Genomic DNA, 22,029 nt, shown 5'->3' with positions numbered 1-22,029 from the left:
GTCTTAATTGAGTAGACCCGATTACGACCCGAACTCGATTAGCCCAAACCCAATACCTATTTTTTCGTGTCGGGTTCGCGGGTCGTGTCAAAATTGCCGGCCCTACCTGACACTTTAGCTAAATGGGTTATACGTGTCGTGTACTCGTGTTACCCGTTAATTCAACGTGTCATGTTCGGGTTGACATAGACGGTTTGGCGGGTCAATTGGGTTGAACGAACTCGACACTTCAACCTGTTCTGCCAACCCTAAACTCCGACGACATCCGCGACACCTTCTATGAGTTGTGCAACCTAGATGAAGTTGAGCAACATCTAGTCATACTACTACCGAGACGATGGTGCACAAGTCACACAACCATGAGTGAGAAAAAGTAACAATTAATAAAATAAATAAATAAATAAAAGAAAAAAAAAAAAAAAAAAAAAACCGAATCGTTCTAATACCAAGTAAAAAAGAAGAACGAAGGAGTAGAGGAAGAGAACATAGTATTATTTGATAATGATCCTTCATACAAATTACATAGGTTTAAATAGGAGAGAATATAGAGGTTTTTTATTCTTTTTTTTAAAAAAAAAATTTTATGACGAGAAACCCTTTTAATGCAAGGCCAGTTTGTGTTCTCACACTTGTCGAGTAAACCTTGAAACCAAGGAGATTCAAATCTTAGACCTACTGAAAATGCCACTAAAACCAAGGCCCTTATCACTTGAACCAACCCTTTGGGATTGAATATAAAGCTTATTATGGAAAGCAAATATAAGGAGATTACAATCAGAATAATCGAGTAAATAAAATCAAAATAAATCAGGGAGAGAATAAAATAGTTTCCATCTTCAACAAGTCTCACCTTTCACCCTGTTACAAAAGGAGGAAGTACCACTTGAGCTAAAGCTCATCAGCCCGTTTAACCGGATTGATAAAAGATCCCAACCAGATTCATTAATTCTTTTTTCAATTTGTAAATTACACACACAATCAATGGGTCTTGAATCCACTATTTCACTGTTCACCTTGTTTATATCAGGGCCAGGAGTTGGCATTTGAGCAGGAGCTCATTGGCCAAATTCAAAGATTCTTTGACAAAAACTCGGGTAACATAGTTTGAGACGAAATCGAAACTGTTGTAAAGCTCAGAGAGTAATAAATAGCAAGAAATGAAGTATCAAATGCATAATCTGGAAGCCTCAACATAGAGATGTAATAAATCCATTTTGAAGAATTCTTACGACCCTTGATGGAGCATTCATAGGGCTATTAAGTGAGCGAAGCGTCTCGCGAGCAAGCTCGGGCTCGGCTCGCATAAGCTCGGCTTGTGCTCGACTCGAATATTAAATGGAGCATTTCGTGAACACGAATCCTGTCTCGAATATTATATGAAGCTAACTCGGCTTGACTCGGCTAAGCTCGTGAGCAGCTCGTATAAGGCTCGAATTGGTAGTTATTCACATAATTCCTCATATTAATATTAAAAATTGATTTTTTTTTTTTCTAATAGCATCATTTTATTATAAAATGATGCATATCCTTTCTCTTCGAAACCAAGTGCCTTGTTGTATTGACTCGAGCTCCATACTTCGCTAGCTAGACTAAGCAAATGCTCATATGCAAGCTGACTTCTTGAGCCGTTTAAGAGTACTTGAAGTTTAAATTTATAATAAAAAAATAAATTAATAAATTAAATTAATTATAAGAGCCAGCTCGTGAGCTGGCTCAATTTATTATGAGCTCGAACTCGAGCTTGATTTTTTGGCTCGTCCTTAAGCTCGAGCTCGAGCTCGAGATCAAGTAAAATTTAAACAAGCCGAGCTCAAACAAGGAAAGCTCGCTCAAATTCGGCTCGTTTACACCCCTAAGCATTCATGTCATTTCTTCAAAGAAAATAAGTGCAAAGTTAAGAGAAATAGACGTATGGCACCACAACTACTTGGGGCTTGTTTGGAATTGCATTTAAAAGACCTAAAAGTGTGTTTAACACTCAAAAAGTCCGTTTAAAGAAAAAAATAATTGTTTTTTAAAAAATAAATAAAAACACTTTTAAATGTCTAAAAAGCTTAAAAATAGTCAAAACGCATTTTTTGCAAAAGCTTAAAAATGAAGCTTTTGCCAAAAAGCGCTTTTTGACTTAAAAGGTCTATTTCTCAAACACAATCTCAAACAAGTTTTGAAACTACGAAAGCAACCAAAGTACAAGAAGCAAAGCACTCAGAAGTTCTTTCACATCACTCTAGTAACTTATCTTCTACCAAAGGCTAACATAAAAGATGGCTTTAACACGAAATTGATCAGGCAAAGCAAAAGCAAATTTTATAACATGAATATAAGTCACAAGGCAAATTAAAGAATCCTACTAATTTTTTAACATCAGCAAGAATAATAAAAAAGTATATGTTCAAAGATGAAAAAAAAAAATTGATCCTAATCCTGATGCAAATACATAATTCAAGCTTTATTAGTTGAAGTCTTTCAGTCTTTTCTTCAGCATGTCCATTGATTTCTTCCGAGTACTTTGCTTTGTATGCCTGCTTGAAAGGCTTCCAAATATCCCATCAGAAGAATCCTTGAATTTCTCACAGATACAGGCCACCTTCTTATAATCCAGAGCATTATAGTTTTTCTCCCTTATCACTGGATTCATAAAGGTCTCTGGTTGACTACTCAACAAAAGGTTTATCAATTGCCGTGCTTCTATTAAACAGTCTCTAAAACTACATTCCTTGAACTTTTCACTCAACTTAGTGCTATGGAACCTCTCATCTGCAAAAGACTCCAGCATCTTTAGGTCATTGTTTATAACCATAACGGCATTAGCATTGAACCTCTTGACACTATCACTAAGAAAAGCTGCCACTATTGAGTTGGATATATGATCAAGAGCTCCACTACCAACCTTATAGAGTGCTTCCTCAGGTAAAATTTGTTGTGCTGTGGACAAAAGAGTGTCAAGGTAAAAGATCACTTCACTCATACTCTCGTTCCCATTCTGCGCCATTTCCTCCGAAGTCCAATTGATACTTTCTGTTAGTGTCATAAACTCATCTAACTTGGTGTTCACCAAATTCAGCAGAGAAAAATAGGCTTCATCCCTTGAAGTTTCCAGAACCACCTTGGCAGTTAAACTAGCTTGAGGCCTCTCAACTGACCGGACAGGGATCCCACATAGTTGGGCTGCATGTCGAAGAAAAAAATCACAAGCTCTTTCAAGAACAGATATGTTTGCAGCGATCTGCATGGCCTGAGACACACCAATGGTGCCACTACTAATTGTATTAAGTATTGCCTCATTTAGAACATCAATCAGAAGTTTGTCAAGATATTTCTTCACAAGCTCATAAAAATTAGAATGCACTCCATGTGACAGGAAATCAACAGATCCTTTAATGAATGATCTGACAATGCGGCATGCATTGGGTACCATGGAGGAGAATGATGCAATAAATGGAAAAGCCGGCATTATATCTGTGGTCTGTAGATTAAATGACAAAACATTATTCTCATAGTCGGTATCCTTTTTCATTAGCATCTGCTCATAGGTGTCATTGGCAAGAATATTAACAATTTGTTGCTGACACTCTTGCAAAAGAAGCTCATGGTACTTGTCCCGGCTCCTGTCAAGCACCTCAAGAAGTGGGCGCACTTCATAACCATATTGTCTAAGAGTAGACCCAAGAAGTGTGAGATAATCCTTCACCAAGAGAAGGTGGGTTGCAGAACCCATATGGGAGAACTGTTCCTCCAACACTGATGTCATTTTAGTCATAGCAATTTCCCACATTGTCTCGACCTGATCAGCTGACAATAGCCCCCCAGCAGTTCTCAGGACCCGATCCTCCACTATAAAATAACCAGCAATTTGAGCCAAAAATGTCTGATAAGATTCAACAAAAGGTTGTGTGGAGGATATTTGCAAGTCTGAACTGAGCTGCAATACTCGATTCTTATAGTAATATTCACGAAACTGCTCTTGGATTCCCAGGCAAGTGTGGATGTGATATGCTCGATATAGAGGGGTCATATCAAACTTCAAAACAGAATCTTCATCAATTTCTTCAACATCCAACATATATGCAAAATCTCCTAAACCAAAAACATTCTGTTCTTCTGCTTTCCTCTGGCGTTCAAGCATTTCCTCATCCCTCTGGCGAACTGATGCAGCATGACCTATTGCTGTCTGTCCAATATTCTTCGCAGAACTCCTAACATGAACTAACCATTCATTAAATTGACTACATACTTTCTTTTTAATGTGCAATTTTATCACTGGAACTCTTTTCTCTATCACCATTCTTAGTGCCTTGAGAGGAATACTCCACAAGTAATTCTTTTCAATCAAATCTATGGTTTTTAATGCAGGGTAAAACTGGCCTTCAGAAATATGATTGTTACATTCGACACAAAGATCCAACACTTGTACACAGATCTGAGACATTTTGATAGCTTCAGTCACATTCTTCTTGATGGCATAAGATTCAAGAAGCTCCTCAAGTTTGATCAAAAGAACACTGCCAACCTCTTGCAGTTTAAAATTATCAGTTGAGAGCTCACCTTTCAGCTCTTCGGCATCAACAAGCACTCCTCGAAGTTCATCAACAGCAAGAATGAATTCCTCATAGTGGGTCTTGCAGAGCTCCTCAATTTCAACTTCCTTTTTCTTCACAACAGTCTTTAGCTGGTGAAGGAGCGCTTCCGGCCGCCCTATCTCAAATGCATGCCTGACAACAGGACCTAGATCATCGCCATTCCCAATCAAAGTTGTGAGGACCAAGTCCTCTCCTGCATCCCCATTTTCTGTGATTGTTCTCCTCTTTGGTTTTGCATCCATTTTTCTGATCAAACAAGAAAACAAAATATACAAATAATTAAAATTGCAAAATATATCAAAGAATATCACTTTATTTTCCATTTCTGTTTACGTCCTGCATTCATTGTTGGCACAAATTTTCGAAAGTTACAAGCAATTTTTTCACTTGAAGAATGAAAGATATAAACTTTTGTTCTTTTCTCTTGTAGATTAGGATGCAACTCATAAGATCATTAGAAAGAGCAGCTCAGGTTAAGATCAACACATTTTATCTCAGATATAATGCAATTTAATTAGCAAACTCTCAACTCACCCATTCATACCAGAGTCGACCATTAGAAACAAAAAAGTGTGTAGAGAAAGAAGTTTCCGAATTTTCAAAAACTTCCCTTAATAACGCTTATCAAGTGAAAACGACACTGGAATGCATTTGCAAATACACTGAAACTGTGCATTCCTCAGCCCTCACCTTTCCACAATCGTTTTAGCTATACCAAAACATCGCTCTCCTACACTCGATGATCTCGAATTTACATACAAAAGCACTTTCCCGTAAAGATTGAAACAATTATGAAACGAAATCAAGAATTTCGAAGAGAACCTCTAGTGTGATTAAATAAAAGTTGTCGCCCTCCTTGCTATTAGCTTCGGCAGCCAAAGCAATAATATCTCAGATCATAATCCTCTCTTCCTCCGGCGTCAGCTCCGTGCTGCTTGCGCTGCTGCACATCGACACCTCCGCCATTGCGCCTCTACCTTCTCGCTTTTATCGGATCTGATAATTACCACGGGACATCTCACACTGAGGAATTCTGTAATGGGTATTTAAATAAGTGGGCCAGTTTGGGCCTGCTAGTAGTTTGTTGTGTTCGTTGAGCCAGCGGAATATTGGAAGCCGGCTGTAACAAGGGAATAGCAAATTACCGTTTTCTTTTTTTTGTTTGTCAGTGACCAAACAAGGTTCAGGGGTATTTTAGAAATAGTCAAAGCCCAGCTAAAGTCTCTCAATTGAGTATGAATAATGATACAAGTCACTTTTGTATTCTTTCAATAATGATGTGACTCTTAAAATTATTACTGACCTTATTATTAACTATTATTGAATTTTGATCAAATAGTAATTTTAAAAGGGGCCTCATTTTTAGATAGACATAAAAGTGATAGAAAAGTAACTTCTAGAATTACTCTTATACGGCCGGTCGTTTCACGTTTGATTAAGAGCATATTTGAGATTGTTTTTGACAAATAGAGTTTTTAATTAAAAAAAAAAGTATTTTTTTGAAAAAAGTTTTATTTTTAAGATTTTGTCAAAAGTATATTTTTGCCATTTTTAGAGTAAAAGAGCCAAAGAAGTACTTTTGTAATTTTTTACCAAATATGTTGGCTTTTGCTTAACACAAATTTTTAGGTACTAAAAGTACTTTTTAAGCTTCTCTAACGCAATCACAAACATATTATAATTCGGGTTGCTCAAAAAAATAAAAATAAAGATAAAGTGCCCGAAGTTGCTTTTGTCAAACAAAGAATTAGGGTATGTTCAATGAAGTTCAGAAAACTGTTTATATATATATTTTTTTATTATTTGTTTTGCTATAAAATGTTTTCCATTCGAAAATATTTTTAGCAGAAAACAAAGAATTAGGGCAGGTTCCGAGCGGGTCCCGACGATATCCATACAAAGTCCCGGTGACATCTCAACTAGATTCGTCGATTTGAAAATGAAAAGCTCAAACTCGAAAAATTGTTTACGGTTTTGAAAAATATAAATCATATTACGCAAATTAAATAAGCTTTTTCAGACAAACCAAAAATATTTTCTGTTGACTATTCCATTGAACCAAACACCAAAAAATACGAAAAATATTTTTCATAAATCATTTGACGCTAAAACGAACGGAGCCTCAAAAAGTTTTTGATATAAAATAAATTATTGAAGAATTTTTTTAGTGGGATCTGTATTTGAAAATATGTTTTTTTTTTTTTGTACGGTTTACCTACTAATTTTGAGAAAATATTAGAGTTGAATTCTTATTTATAATAAAATAAAAAATAAAAAAGTGGTCATGCGGCCATGCTTAAAGAGTGAATACGCGACTACCTTTTTTTTTGTTCCCTTGAGGGTGGCAACTGGCAACACGGCCACCTTTTTTTTTTTTTTTTTAATTTGTTTTAAATAATAAGTTAGAACATACACCTACAAAAAGTAAACACCTTTTTTCTCAAAATATTCTTATAAAAAAGCATGAAATTATTTCTTAAAAATGTTGTGTCTTGAAAAAAATTTTGTATTTTAAATTATTTGTTAATGGTTTGAAAAAATATTAATTTTTTTTTCCAATTAATTCCTTGAACTTGATGTTATGTGCAAAGATAAAGAACCTATTTTATATTCGAAACCAATAGATAGCATTGCGTTCAAAGGTCATTATATTAAGTTGTCACTCAATTAAACTTGTGAAATTTTAATATGGTTAAATAATTATAAAGAATAAATAAATTATAAGTATAGAAATGAAAAGAAAAAGGAAAGGGTTAAGGGATTGTCGAATCACCCCTCAAAGCTGAGGAGTTGGTTAGACAATTCTCCACACAATTTTTACGGGTGGTTTGGCCACCCAAAACAGGCTTTGATGTCAACCTTGAGTAGATGCTTCGATTATCCCTCAACATCAAAGAAGTGGTTCAACTACCCTTTAAAACCATGAAGGATGTTCTGACCATCCCCTTCACTCATATTCTCTCTTTTTCTTTTTTCTTCTTTTATAATTTTTAAAGATATAATTGAGATTTGAAACACTATAAGTGATATGGCAATCAAAAATGTTAACTACGGATTTGGATCCGGTGCAATACTGTAACGCCTTAAGGAAATCAATTGACTTCATGGTTCGCCTCTCAGCCTTATTTCTCTCGGAACAAGACGTGCAGCGGAAAACTTTAACTAAAGGACAAAGATATCAATAACTTAAATCACAATTATAATAACCAAAGTCAAACTAAAAGCATCATAACATAGATAGATCTCCAAATGTATCGGTCAGGAACTGGTCATCAAAATATAATACATCATACTAACAAAAACTGTTCTGAATGAACTAAGGCCTACGTTTAACTAAATAAAACATAAAGATGATCTCGAGCAACTCCAGACGAATGGATTTGTCAGTATCCCACATCGACTTGAGCCATATAGGGTCCTAATCCTCAAAAATGATCCTGAGCAAATCCTTTAGTCTCCTCGAGTCCTTCCTCATCTAAGCTAGCTAAACAACGCAGTTATACATAATAGAGGAGAAATAATACAAGGGTAAGTCTGATGGCTTAGTGAGTAAAAATGCACACGATTGACATATCATTTGAATGATAAACTCAGTTGGTAATAAATCTCATTCAGCACTATGATGTGACAGTTTATTATTATTATTGATGCAATATAGATATAGTATATGATGTAATTATGAGAATCAAATCATAGTTCATATTGTATGGTCTACCCGAGATATTATCCCTTCTCAGCAGGGTTGACATTGTCCCAAGGAACCTGTAATACAATGTCGGTATCCCAACCATTATATGATACTATTCATAATACTAGCAGCTCGAATGAGTCCGACCTTGGGTGGCCCATGCTACTAATGATGTATTTTTTTTAATGACCAGTCAATCAAACATGGCTACGCCGGTCACAAAACAACCACTGGATCTAAGACCCATATAACATACACATTTGAGTATAGAGTTAACATGTATAGTAAACCCATGGCCGTTATACTCCACGTACCTGTATACCATATCATACGATGCAATTAGTCTTATCCGTCTTTTACATGCATGCTTCTACAAATCTCACAATGTTCATTATATTGCTTAGGCAACACGTATTTTCACAAAATAGAGTTTATAGTAGATAAAAATGTATTTCATGAGAGTTGTAAAGATGCATATTTAGTACATATAAAAAAATTGTGCAATGCGGAAAAAATGATGACAAGTATTAACGTGAGTTTATACTCGCCCAGATCATAAAGTTCCTCCACAATTTCCTCCAAATGTTCCACATTCTCAAAATTTATGAAAAGACCTAACGTTAGTCCTAAATCTGAGCTAAAACGAGTCATATAGCTAAACATGTTCAAAATTGAGTTCTTGCCTAACCATCAAACGTTCGAACATATTAGCTTGAACATTTAGCCTCAATCACGCCCCCAAATCTGGCCTTGACCAGCCTGGTAGGGTTACTAACAATTACCCAAATTCTGCTAATTGGTAACTAACTAGGGAACCACCCCTCTTAGGATAGTCAGAGTAAATGAATAGGGAGGTGAAATAAATATGAGGAATTTAAAAATCATAATGATAGTATACATTATCCTTGATCATAGACATGGAGCCACTAATTGAAATGCAAATAATCTAATCAAACTTGATTATACAAGGTAGGTTTCCGTCTCATCTTAACAACCTAAAGTGGCGATCTCACCACTATCGTCTTCTTAGAAAATAGTTTCTTACAAGATATAATAACTGCGTAAGTCTAAAGACTTATTAAGTAAACCTCACAGTTGGGTATGAAATGAGCCAATTATTAATGAGCAGAAATAAACATGCAATTTTGATACGAATTTAAAAGAGACATTGTTTCCAGTGGCAATTGCCTAAGAGTTTTAATGTAAAAAACTAATGCTCTAATAGGACATAAATATCTTGTATGGTCTACACGAGATATTACGCCTTCTTAGTAGGGTTGGCGCTGTCCCGAGAGACCTGTAATACAACGCCGATTGATGAGTGCCAAATATTGCATATTTGGGCCAAGGCCCTTAATTTACAGTTGCTAAGCTTTTAACTTTATTATTTTCTAATGTTTTGGTTAGTTTTAGTGTCTTAATGTTTTGCAGGATGTTGAGAGAAAATTGCGGTCTTAATGTGAAAATTGCAAAGCGGGAAAAAGTGGAATTCTGGAAATTGGTATTGAGCGCATGGCACCCATGCTTGAGCACACCTGCGCTCAAGTCCAAAAAGGCACGCTCGAGCGCAAGCCCCCCTAAGCCTAAGCAAACAGCGGCCAAATGCTGCACCACAAGAGTCTTGAAGAATGCTCGAGTACGCTCGAGCGCACTCAGGCTGACCTGTCAGCGCCGAAGCCCTAGTTTTTTAGTATAAGTACCATATTTTTCATTGTAAATGCACCAAGGGGCGCCGTTCAGCCTAGTTTTCGACTTTTTGACATTTGTTTAGCTCTAAACTCGATTCCCTTTGTAAGTGTATTAGTTTTCATGATTTCAATTCATTTTAATCGAATGTTTGTAGTAATGAGAGGCTAAAACTTTAAACTAAGATTGAAGATGAAACCTCACCATTGATTAGTTCTATATTTCTCATGTATGTTCGTACAATTCCAATATTTAATGTATTTGTTGTTCTATTTCCATTCAATTATTTGGTTGATTCCTTTCAATCGATTGTTTTGAGTATTATCTATGCAAACGTTGGATATTCAATGTTTTTCATTCGACGGATACATCCTCAAATCAATTGGTCACAATTGCTTAAAGCATTTAAATGCATAAAATTTTTGTATTTAAGAATATTTCTGAGTAATTGGCCACAATTGCTTATGTAAAAGCTCTGTGATTAGTAATTGGCCTTTTAAAGAACGTAAATGATTAATTGCCTATGATTATATATTAAGATTTTTTTTATACATAATTACCAATGAAGATTTGATTTGACATTTTAGTTGTCAATGATTATATACAAATTTGATTTGACAATAAGGAACATATATGTAAGTATGTGGCAAAATAAATTAGATTGGCCAGCAGAGATAATAGTCAAACTACCTTAATTTTTGTTGCAATAATCTTGGTCTTAACCTTTTGACTCTTGTCATGAGACAGACATTTATGAAATTATCTAAGTTAACAATGTCATATGAACTAAAAAAGAATTTTAATGACGTGGTACCATATGAGCTTTATTTTTTACTTGACACTTGTCTCACTCACTTGTCTTGCTTCTAAATAAACATGAAAGAAAATGAAAGAAATGATATAAAATGAGGGGAAAATCTAACCCATTTGGATTCTTGAAAAAAAAAGAGAGAAAGAAATTGGTAAGCATGAACAAACCGGATTATGTAATACACCAACCATATATTGAGAAGACAAATTATCAACATATAGCGGTTACATTATAAATGCACTCATGAGTATTAAGTCTCATATTGATTTCTTACTAGGTTAGACTAATTTGTGTTTGTGTGTTGGGTTCGGGTCATATCCAAGCGTGGTATAATATTATATAGATAAATCCTAACCTGATCAATATAATTATAGTTCAGACTTCTCAACTATAACCTATTAATTTCATGTTAGGTTCATGTCGGATTCGCAAGTTGTGTCAAAAGTTGTCAGTCCTTATATCGTGTGTCAGGTTCTAGTTGTGTCGAGATATTTGTATAAGATTATATAGGTCAACCCTAACCTGATTAATTTAATTAAACGTGTCAGACTCTTCAACCCTAACTCGCTAATTTCATGTGGGTTTATGTCAAGTTCGTGAATCTTGTCAAAAATTTACAGCCTTAGGTAAGAGACTATGCTTTATAAGTGGATATATAAGCAAAATTTTGTCACTTTGTGAAATTTTGCCAGCCCTAGGTTTTAACCTTTTTTCTCTTGTCATTAGACAGAAATTTATGAAATTACCTAAGTTAACAATGCTCTAGTGGTTAAAAAGGAATTTTAATGACGTGATATTATATGAATTTTATTTTTTATTTGACACTTGTCTTGCTTCTAAATAAACATGAAAGAAATGAAAGAAAATGTTATAAAATGAGAGGAAAGTATAACCCATTTGGATTGTTTTTTTTTTTTAAATAAAATAAAATAAATAAATAAAATAAAATAAAATAAAAGAAGGAAAAAAGAGAGAGGAAAATTGGTAAGCATGAACAAACCAGATTATGTAATACCCCAATCATATATTGAAAAGACGAATTATCAACATATAGTGGTTAAATTATAAATGCACTCTTGAGTGTTAGTTAAGTCGCATATTAGTTTCTTACGAGGTGAGACTAATTTGTGTTTGTGTATCGGGTTTGGGTCATGTCGATGCGTGGTATAAGACTATATAGATCAATCATAACCTGATCCATTTAATTATAGGTCAAACTTCTTAACTTTAACCTATTAATTTTGTGTGAGGTTCATATCAGGTTCGCGAATCGTGTCAAAAGTTGTAAGTCTTTTAGTCATGTGTCAAATTCTAGTTGTGTCAAGATATGGGTATGAGACTATATAAGTCAACCCTAACCTAACTAATTTAATTAAACGTATCACACTCCTCAACCTTAATTCGCTAATATCTTGTGGGTTCATGTCGAGTTCGTGAATTGTGTCAAAAATTGACATCCCTAGGTGAGACTATGCTTTATAAAAGATTATAGGAAAACTCCAAATTAACTAGTTATTTTGAAATGATAGCCTCAATGTGACTAACGATTTTCTTGGGTTGTTATAAATCATATCATGGCAACCTAGTAGCATCATGTGATACTTGAGCATTATATGACGTAGCCCTCATGAGTACGTCATGAATTTAAAATTGGGAGATTATAACACTTTAATCGCAAATTAGAAAGATGAATAATCTACAAAGAGTAAGTCAATTATAAGTATACTCATATAATAAAGATCATCTACACATAAATAAAGGGAGGAGAGGGGTAAGAAAAAAAAAGAGTCGCTCGATATATGATTAAAGTTTATAAAATTGCAACAAACACTCTTACTCCTACTCCAACACTCTGATGTGGCACTAAAATTACTATTAGATGTTGGATGTATCACTAATAAATTTTGGATCTAATTATAATTTTTAATATCATGTCAGAGAGTACATTTGAGAATATGAAAATAAGATTTCGTGTAGCATTTCTCTTAAGTTTAATCGTTGGTGGTCCTAATTTTACACCTTCTCTTTTGTTTTACGCGAAACGTCATGAATCTCATCTTTTAAAAGAAAATAGAATAAGAAAAGAAAACCAACAATAACATCATTTTTATTTATTAAAAAAAAATGCTAATAATAACATATCATTCTCCTTGAGTCATTTACACTATTATTAAGCTTATTGTTTGAAAGTATATAATATTAGGCTGAGTAATTAATATGACTTGGCCTTCTTAAAAACATAAAATAAAAGCAAAATTTTGTCACTTCGGTATTTTTCAGAGAAAGATCCCGGTTGCTAATGATTACATATAGTGATATATAAATATCTCATTCAATGGTAGTGAGAGTGTATGTAAACAACGTGGCAAAATAAATTAGATTGGCCACAATTGCTTAAACACTACAATATATAAAACGTTTGTATTTAATAATATTCCTCAAATCAATTGGTCACAATTGCTTAAAGTATTTAAATGCATAAAAGGTTTGTATTTAATAATATTTCTTCGATGAATTGGCCACAATTGCTTATGTGAAAGGTTTGTGATTAGTAATTGGCCTTTTAAAGAACATAAACGAATAATTGCCTATGATTATATATATTAAGATTTTTTTTAAAACATAATTACAAGTGAGATTTGATTTGACATTCTAGTTGCCAATGATTACATAAAAATTTGATTTGACAATAAGGAATGTAAGTATGCGGCAAAATATAGTAGATTGGCCACCAAAGATAACATTCACATTACCTTAATTTTTGTTACTATACTCTTGGTCTTAACCTTTTGTCTCTTGTCATCAGACTGAAATTTATGAAATTAACTAAGTTAACAATGCTCTGGGAGTTAAAAAAGAATTTTAATGATGTGATATTATATGAACTTGATTTTTTATTCGACACTTGTCTCGCTCACTTGTCTTGCTTCTGAATAAACATGAAAGAAACGAAAGAAAATGTTATAAAATGAGAGGAAGGTCTAACCCATTTTGATTGTTGAAAATTAAAGGGGAAAAAATGGAAACTTTGAGATTAGATAAAAGTTTATTTAAAAAAAAAAAAATAGAGAGTTATTTTTTAAGGATTTCAGTAAATATATCTACTGAAAAATAATATGAGAAGAATTAATGGTCACTAACCAGTTGCATTTTTTAATTGAGTAATGTGTAGTGAAATCAACTTTTGGATAAGTACTTGAAAAAAAAAATTAATTCTCATTGTCACGTCATTTTAGTTAGGTTAGCAATTTTGACACGACCCGCGAACCCAACATGAAATTACCGGGTTTGGGTCATAAACAGGTTGACCCGTTTATTTTGTGTCTGGCGGGTCAACCCACGGCTTACTCACCAGACACGTTTATAATTTTTTTTTTTTTTTTTTTTTTAAGTGTATCTAAAACGGGTTGTGTCGGGTTAAATGGGTCGTGTAAACCCAACAAGACCCATTACTTTATACTGGTTAAACGGGTCAGGTCAACCCAACACGACCCATTATTTTAAACCTAAAACTATTATGATTTGTGAATTAATGCCAATGATATTATCACATAACTTTCTAAGCTAAATGGGTCATGTTAACCCGACACGACCCATTAATTTATACGGGTTATGTCAACTCAACACGACCCATTATTTTAAACAGATTAAGCAGTTCAACAGGTCGTGTTCACCCGACACGATTTATTACTTTATACGGGTTAAACGGGTTGTGTCGGGTCATGTCAACCCAACAGGACCCATTATTTTAAATAGGTTAAGCGGGTCGTGTCGGGTAACCCGTGAAATAGTCATGTTGTATCTGGGTTTGGTGGGGTCGACCCATTAGCTAAACGGATCGTGTTTGGGTTTACCCTAAACAGGTGGCGGGTCATTACGGGTTGACCTGCCAACCCGCTTTTCTCGTCCTAAATTTCTAGTTGTATGGCAGTTGTATAGCAGCCTATTAAATAATATTTCTCTTCCAAATAAGCTTTGACAAGGCAACCCAACATGAATTTAGGCCTAAAACAAAATAGTAATGTTATTTAGTAGACTGTTGTACATTGCTATACAATTGGGATAACAAGAACTTCGAGAACCTATTCTAACATTATTCACAGCACCTTGAGAACCTATCATATGCATGTAAATCTAAACCATCATTTAAAAACTTTAATTATCCATTGTAGGAAATTAAGTCATCTAATGGCAAACAATCATTTCCATTTTCATTTGAAATGAAGATAAGCTATTTCATAGTTAAGATTTTATTTTGTTGCATCTAATTGTATATATAATGTCGTGCGGTGAACCATGTAATTTTAAAATTTTAAATAGCATGGCAATCATGTGTATCGTTAGATAAAACAAAATTGCCCACAAAATTGTTAGGCCTTATTCCTTCCTCTACAAGATAATTATTTATTTTTAATCATATATCAATATATCATTAATTAAAAAATACTACCTTGAAGAGGCCATTATTTCTTCGGTAGTTCTAAGCGAGAGCCTCTATTCCCCTAATCATTTAGTCAAATGAAAACGAAAGTATATTTACTTTTGTAGAGTAATTTAAAACACTAGATTAAAGAGAAATTAGACAACAACAACAATTATACGTGCAACATCCATTCCTAATCATTCATAGATACATATGATTGGTATGGTAGTGAAGTAATTAAACAATTAAAAAATAGTAATAAATAAACCTCTTAGCATGGGTATCGTGTTGTATGATTTTGGATAACTCTAATTAACTGCCTCTACCCGCATTTAAATATATAAAAAGTTTATGTTTAATAATATTCCTTTGATGGAACAAAAAATAAATATATTCTTTGATGAATTGGTCACAATTGCTCAAAGCATTTAAATATATAGAAGGTTTGTGTTTAATAATTGGCCTTTTAAAGAACATAGACGAATAATTGCCTATGATTACATATTAAGAATTTTTTTCAGACATAATTACAAGTTAGGATTTGATTTGACATTCTAGTTGCCAATGATTAGATAAAATTTTGATTTGACAATAAAAAAAAAATTGCCAAAATAAATTAGATTGGCCGCCAAAGATAAAACGATGTAATAGATTAATTACATCATTCCATAATAGCATTCTATTGACAAATGTCAGTAGATAGTAATTCATAACATTCACACTACCTTATTCTTGTTGCAATACTCTTGCTCTTAACATTTCTCTTTTGTGTCTTTAAGAGGTAGCTTAATCGGATGGGATCACGTCTAATAAAGTGGATGTCACTAGTTCGAATCCTCCTCTCCCTTTTGTACGGACATGTCAAACATTTCTCTTTTGTCATCGGACAAAAATTTTACGCCATTACCTAAGTTAACAATGCTTTGGGTGTTATAAAAGAATGTTACTGACGTGATATTATAGGGTCTTGCTTTTAAATAAACATGAAAGAAATGAAAGACATTATTCTAAAATGAGAGGAATGTTTAACCCATTGGATTGTTGAAAATGAAAGGGAAAAAAGAAAGAAAAAGGAAACTTTGAGATTAGATAAACTGGTGTGGGTATTGTCAATCATATTTCTAATAGTATTAGGGATTATATATGCCCTAAACTCCAATTAGTTTATAAGATGTTTTTAGTTTAAATCAAATAAAGTTGTATATTATCTAGACATCAAAGAAAAGATGGGAAAAAAAGAAAAGAATAGAGTGATACTCCATATATTTGGCCAAACGTTTGAAAATTAATTTATATAATTATATCATATAAATAACAATAAGTAGGTAATTAAGTCATCTTTATGGCAAATAATCCTCTCAATTTTCATTTTAAATGATGATAAGTTATTTCATAATTAAGACTTTATTTTGTTGCATCAAATTGTATATATGATTTCTTGTAGTGAATCACACTATTTTAAAATTTTAAATAACTTGGCATCACGTGTATCATTAGATACAACAAAATTGCCCACAAAATTGTTCATCCCCATTTAACTTGAAATGGAGAGAATCAAAATTAGACCTTTTTCTTCCCTCTAGAAGATAATTCGTTAATTTTTTTTTTATTTTTTTATCATATATTAATATATCATTAATTAAAAAATATTATCTTGAATATGCCATTATTTTTTCTGTAGTTTTAAGTGAGAACATTCATTCCCTAATCATTTAGTCAAATGAAAATCAAAAGTATATTTACTTTTGGAGAGTATTTTAACACACTAGATTAAAATAGATTAGAGTAGACAACAACAATTATACGTGCAATTAATATTCATTCCTAATATATATATATATATATATATATATATATATATGACAGGTGAAGTAATTAAATAATTAAAAAATAATAATAAATGAAGCTCTTAGGATGGATATCGTGTTGTAGGATTGTTGTAGGATTTTGGATAATAAGATCACCAAAACATAAACATGGTGACGTGCAAGAGAGCGCTGTAATTGCACGAATAAGAGGAAAAGCGACCTCTCCCAACCTCGTCAGCTAATTAACTGCCTCTTCCCAGCGTGGCTAACTGTGAAAAACATGCGTAACGGTAACGTTAATCAAAATCAATATACCGAAGTTTCCAGGATCCAATTCGCGCACTAAAATTAATTAATTAATTAAATTAAGAAAATACACGTGGCACAGAAGTCTCAAACCTTCACGCGCCATCCAAACGGAGGAATTATTCTGGCGTGTGCAGAAAGTCGCAATTATTTCTTTTCTTATCCAGATTCCAAAACAAACCGAGTCTCAAGCCATTGGGGTCCGAGCTCAGAATTTAATTTTCGCCACGTGGAGGAAAGGCGGAGACTGACTTTGGAGAGTGGATTCACGCGCGATGTGGAAGATTGGGTAAAAAAATTTTACTACCAAGAGGACCGGTTAAAAGTTAAGGCCCAAATTCTCGCTCTTTATAAGCCCATTGTCTGCGGGTTATGTACCGGTGCGATTAAGGTAAAGAGAGGACCAAAATAACGGAAGGAAAGGGTCTTTGGAACCCTCTTTCATCGAAAAACCCTAGCAATGGCTGACCCGTTGGTCGCCGAGCAACCTCCTAACCAGAAACCTCACAATTTCTCATCGGAATTCGATTCCCTCTCAATTCCGCCTCTCGATTTTCTTTACTTCTCTGAAAACAACAGTAATGGTGTTAACAACAACAGTATGAGCTCCGAGGCGTACATTTCGGATCTTGGGATGGGGTTTGGGTACGACGAGAGCGCAGATTTCGAGCTCACATTCGAGGACCTCGAAAATCTCGAAATCCCCTTCGAAGCCGAAGACTTTCTCATTTCCGACGGGCTCGATGCGGTTCAGCCGGGTGCGGTACCGGGTCAAACGGTTCATCTCTCCAATTCGTCGTCGCAGGAATCGGGTGTTTCTGAAGTTTCCAGCCATCGGGGCTCGGACGTTGCTAAGTTCTTGAATCTCCCGGTGTCGGACTCTGATAGCTACGGCCGCGAGTATTCCCCGCAGACTTCTTCCGAGAATTCGGGCGATCGGGACCGGGATGTCGCTCGGATTATGAATTTGTCGTCGCCGGAATCGGGTGGTTGCGACCGCGAGTTCTCGGGCGGGTCGGTCTCGTCGCAGGGTTCAGGGTACCGGCCGCCATCTCCCGATTCAGCGAATGTGATTGTGGTCGATCAGACGATTAAGGAGGAGGCGGAAATGGGGTTGAAAAATTGCGTGTCGAAGAGGAAGAAAGAGCAAGATGAAGGGAACGTCACGGATTCGAGGACCGCGAAGTACCGGAGGTCGTTGGAGAATGAAGAGGTGTGCGAAGAGGAAGAGAAGAGGAAGGCGAGGCTGATGAGGAACCGCGAGAGCGCGCAGCTGTCGAGGCAGAGGAAGAAGCACTACGTGGAGGAGCTGGAGGATAAGGTGAGGGCTATGCATTCCACTATTTCCGACTTGAACAGTAAGATATCGTATATTATGGCCGAGAACGCCACTCTGCGCCAGCAACTGAGTGCGAGTGGCGGTGCCGCTGGTGGCATGTGTGCTCCGCATTCGGGGATGTACCCGCATCCCGCTATGGCGCCCATGGCTTATCCGTGGGTGCCGTGTGCCCCCTATGTGGTAAAACCGCAAGGGTCCCAGGTTCCGTTGATACCGATACCCAGACTGAAATCACAGCAGCCTGCATCTGCCCCAAAGGTGAAGAAGTCGTTGAGTAAGAAGGAGGGGAAAACTAAGAAGGTTACGAGTGTTAGTTTTCTGGGTTTGTTGTTTTTCGTCTTGCTTTGTGGTGGGCTGGCTCCTTTTGTGAATGTTAGATATGGAGGAATTGGGGACAAAGTTACCGGGGGATACGGTTATGTTAGTGATAGGTTCTATGATCAGCAGCGTGGTAAGGTTTTGGGTGTTAATGGCTATTTGAATGGATCTGGTGGAAGTGTGGGAGTTGGATTTTCTAGAGGGCAATTTGATATTTCTAATAGAATAAATTATGAGAGAGGTTGCATACGAGGGGAAGCGTCGAAATTTGAAGGAAAAGATCAAGGATCACAGCCTTTACCGGGTTCAGATGAATTTGTTAATTTGGGCAACGCTAGTGAGCGTCTTGTTGCTTCTTTGTATGTGCCGAGGAATGATAAACTTGTGAAGATTGACGGTAACTTGATAATTCATTCTATTCTGGCCAGTGAGAAAGCTATGGCATCTCAGGCTACTCCTGGAAAGGAAGATAATACAAAAACTGGTTTAGCAATACCTAGAGATTTGGCTCCGGCTTTGGCCATTCCTGATGTTGGAGGGAATAGAGGGAGACATTCTCACTTGTACGGAAATCCTACTGGAGGACACAAGGCTCTTGCCTCTGGCTCTGCGGACGCTATGAAGGACCATTCGAAGTCGACTGCAGCAGATGGTAAACTGCAACAATGGTTCCGTGAAGGCCTTGCAGGTAATACTTGTGCTCTAAGTTTTGCATATTATCCTAGATTCTTTATGTATGTATTTAGGGATCTAGTGCGTGGCTAATATATTGTATGCCTTGAAAATGGTTTCATGACACAAGTTATAATTAGCTAACAATTCTACCGTAGTTAAAGTAGACTTCTCAGTTGTGTCTTGGTCACTGTCTGAGCCAAATTTTTTTATGACATGGCCTCTAAAGAGAGAATTATTGGCACTCTCCATGAATCATGGTCTATTCAATCCATGTAGATGGGGCACTTTGCATCGGTCTGAAGTTTATCCAACATAGATGGGTACAAAAAATGGCCCTGCGTTGGAGGGTTTCTCTTCATTATCATGGTCCATCATCTATTTAGGTTATTAAATTTCTCTAGATTGATGCCCCGGGTTTTGTATGTAATAGCATTTACTCCCCTTGTTTGTTGCTTCCTCTTTATATTATCATTCGAGAAGTGCTAGGGAACCAAACAAATGAATCCAGAAAAATTTTCAAACTGACGTAGTAGACCGTGAGTGGCAGGCAGACTAGGAAGAGAGAATTGCCTTGCCATGTCAATTTGAAAATTTTTCTGGGTTCATTTGTTTGGCTCTCTAGCACTTCTCTTATCATTTTGTTCTGGCATAGTCTACTCTCCTTTTAAATGCTGGGAACATTTTTTTTTTTTTTTTTGATAAGTAATGTAGAACTTTATTTTTTTGTTTTTATATGGTGGTTTTGCGTTGGGTTGACGGGTGACAGTTGATCTCATGTTTTGATGTCCATACATGTTCTTCTGATTAAAACCAAATTTGGAAATTGGCAGTCTATTTGTGCTTGCCACATTGAATACTTTATTAAACACTTGTGATTGTTTTTTTTCTTTTCTTTCAAAGGGCCAATGTTGAGTTCTGGCATGTGCACCGAGGCGTTCCAGTTTGATGTCTCGCCAGCTTCTTCTCCAGGAGCTATAATTCCGGCATCCACAGTTTCCAATGTTCCAGCAGGACACCGTCGGAACAACGCTACTCGTCTTAACAAGGGGAGGAATAGAAGGATCCTCCACGGTCTTCCAGTTCCCTTGCCCGGATCTAATTATAACATTACTGAAGAACATGTGCGGAAAAATTCACAGAAGGAAAGCTTTCAAGGTAATAAATCTTCTCCAATAATTGTTTCTGTGCTTGTTGATCCCAGAGAGGGTGGCGACAGTGAAGTTGATGGGATGATCAAACCAAAATCACTTTCTCGGATATTTGTTGTGGTGCTTTTGGACAGCGTAAAGTATGTGACTTACTCATGTGTGCTTCCGCGTTCTTCTGGTCCTCATCTGGTGACGACTTGAAGGTTGATGGTAGTTTTTGGAGATAACGGAATACTAATCCAATCCAACCCAACCCCGGCTCCTCAGTTTTGTATATAACATAATAATTATCAGCAATTTTAGCCTCCAAAATGTACTCTCTGAATGTCCTCCCTCTACTTTGATAACTTAAACTTGTTAGGTTAAGATGTAGAACATTAGCTCTTTTCTTTTGAAATGGATCTGTTGCTGTTGTTCTTGCTATAGATGTACGATTCTCATTGAGATGAAGTGTAGCACTGATTACGGCCATTTTACTAAATATATATATGGGGCAAGTTATTTGGTATTCTTACAATGAAGTTGTTGGTGAATTGTGTGGATCATTGCTTTGCTGGTCAATCTTGATACCTTATAAGAGTTGCAAGATTATAATATAACTTGATGATGCGATAGAGAAAATCAGTCTCTAAATTAGCACTTGTAAAAAATTAAATAATAATTTAAGAATTGTTTTTATTGTTACGTAATTTTAGTTGTACAGTAGCATTATTCTTCTTTTCATATGGGTTGGTTTTCTAAAAAACCTAGAAAAAAAAAGAAAGAAAAAACTGGGTGGTTTACCTTTCGAAAATAAAAGGTTACCAATTTAATGTATTCAATAATTTTATTACGTGGAAGGGAATGCGCTCTTCCTTTTTCTTCTTCTTCGTCTATTCTTCTTCATCTAGACACCGATCTCTTGGATCTCTCGCTCTTTCGCAGCTAGGACTTTTATTCACCATCTCAATCTTAAGTTTGAGAATCTGCCAGAAAAATGACAAGAAAGCTGCTGAAAATGGTATAAGACCAAGAAAAAAAGATTGCAAAGAGGTTTTTCAGCTGTCAAGTTAGAGATTTAGTAGGGGTTGAGATGGAATTGGAGTGCTTCCTGAAAAGTGAGAAAAAGCGGTCTATTAGGCTTTAGGTTTTAGGAGCAAAATCGTGCTTCTAGGAATTTTGAAAGCTGTGACCAATTGGAGCCTTTAACAAAGACAGATAAAACATACAATTGCAGTCGGTGGTTAGTTTTTTTATGTTGATTTCCA

The 22,029-nt window shown here is 35.4% G+C and overlaps 2 protein-coding genes across 2 annotated transcripts; one reads left to right on the top strand and one right to left on the bottom strand.

Moving 5' to 3' along the window:
- Positions 1-2,283: 2,283 nt before the first annotated feature.
- LOC132162032 (exocyst complex component SEC15A) lies at positions 2,284-5,614 on the bottom strand. Its single transcript, XM_059572278.1, has 2 exons — positions 5,403-5,614; positions 2,284-4,826 (listed from the first exon to the last, which is right to left on the bottom strand). Exon 2 carries the CDS (start codon positions 4,820-4,822, stop codon positions 2,453-2,455), a length of 2,370 nt encoding a protein of 789 aa, XP_059428261.1. The 5' UTR covers positions 4,823-4,826; positions 5,403-5,614; the 3' UTR covers positions 2,284-2,452.
- A 12,080-nt stretch (positions 5,615-17,694) lies between these two features.
- Positions 17,695-21,299, top strand: LOC132191539 (bZIP transcription factor 17). The gene is made up of 2 exons (XM_059606614.1): positions 17,695-19,647; positions 20,535-21,299. The coding sequence occupies exons 1-2, from the start codon at positions 17,763-17,765 to the stop codon at positions 20,981-20,983; spliced, it is 2,334 nt and encodes a 777-aa protein (XP_059462597.1). The 5' UTR covers positions 17,695-17,762; the 3' UTR covers positions 20,984-21,299.
- The last annotated feature ends 730 nt before the right edge of the window (positions 21,300-22,029 follow it).

This window comes from Corylus avellana, chromosome ca9 (genome assembly GCF_901000735.1).
Source record: "Corylus avellana chromosome ca9, CavTom2PMs-1.0".
NCBI classification, from domain to species: domain Eukaryota; kingdom Viridiplantae; phylum Streptophyta; class Magnoliopsida; order Fagales; family Betulaceae; genus Corylus; species Corylus avellana.
This window is presented reverse-complemented; position numbering and strand designations above follow the sequence as displayed.

What these genes read in the sequence shown, in the direction of transcription:
- LOC132162032 (XM_059572278.1), bottom strand. Translation starts at nt 4,822, where the DNA reads ATGGATGCAAAACCAAAGAGGAGAACAATCACAGAAAATGGGGATGCA.
- LOC132191539 (XM_059606614.1), top strand. Translation starts at nt 17,763, where the DNA reads ATGGCTGACCCGTTGGTCGCCGAGCAACCTCCTAACCAGAAACCTCAC. An exon ending in GTTCCGTGAAGGCCTTGCAG is followed by an intron (nt 19,648 to 20,534) that starts GTAATACTTGTG and finishes TTTCTTTCAAAG; the next exon opens with GGCCAATGTTGAGTTCTGGC.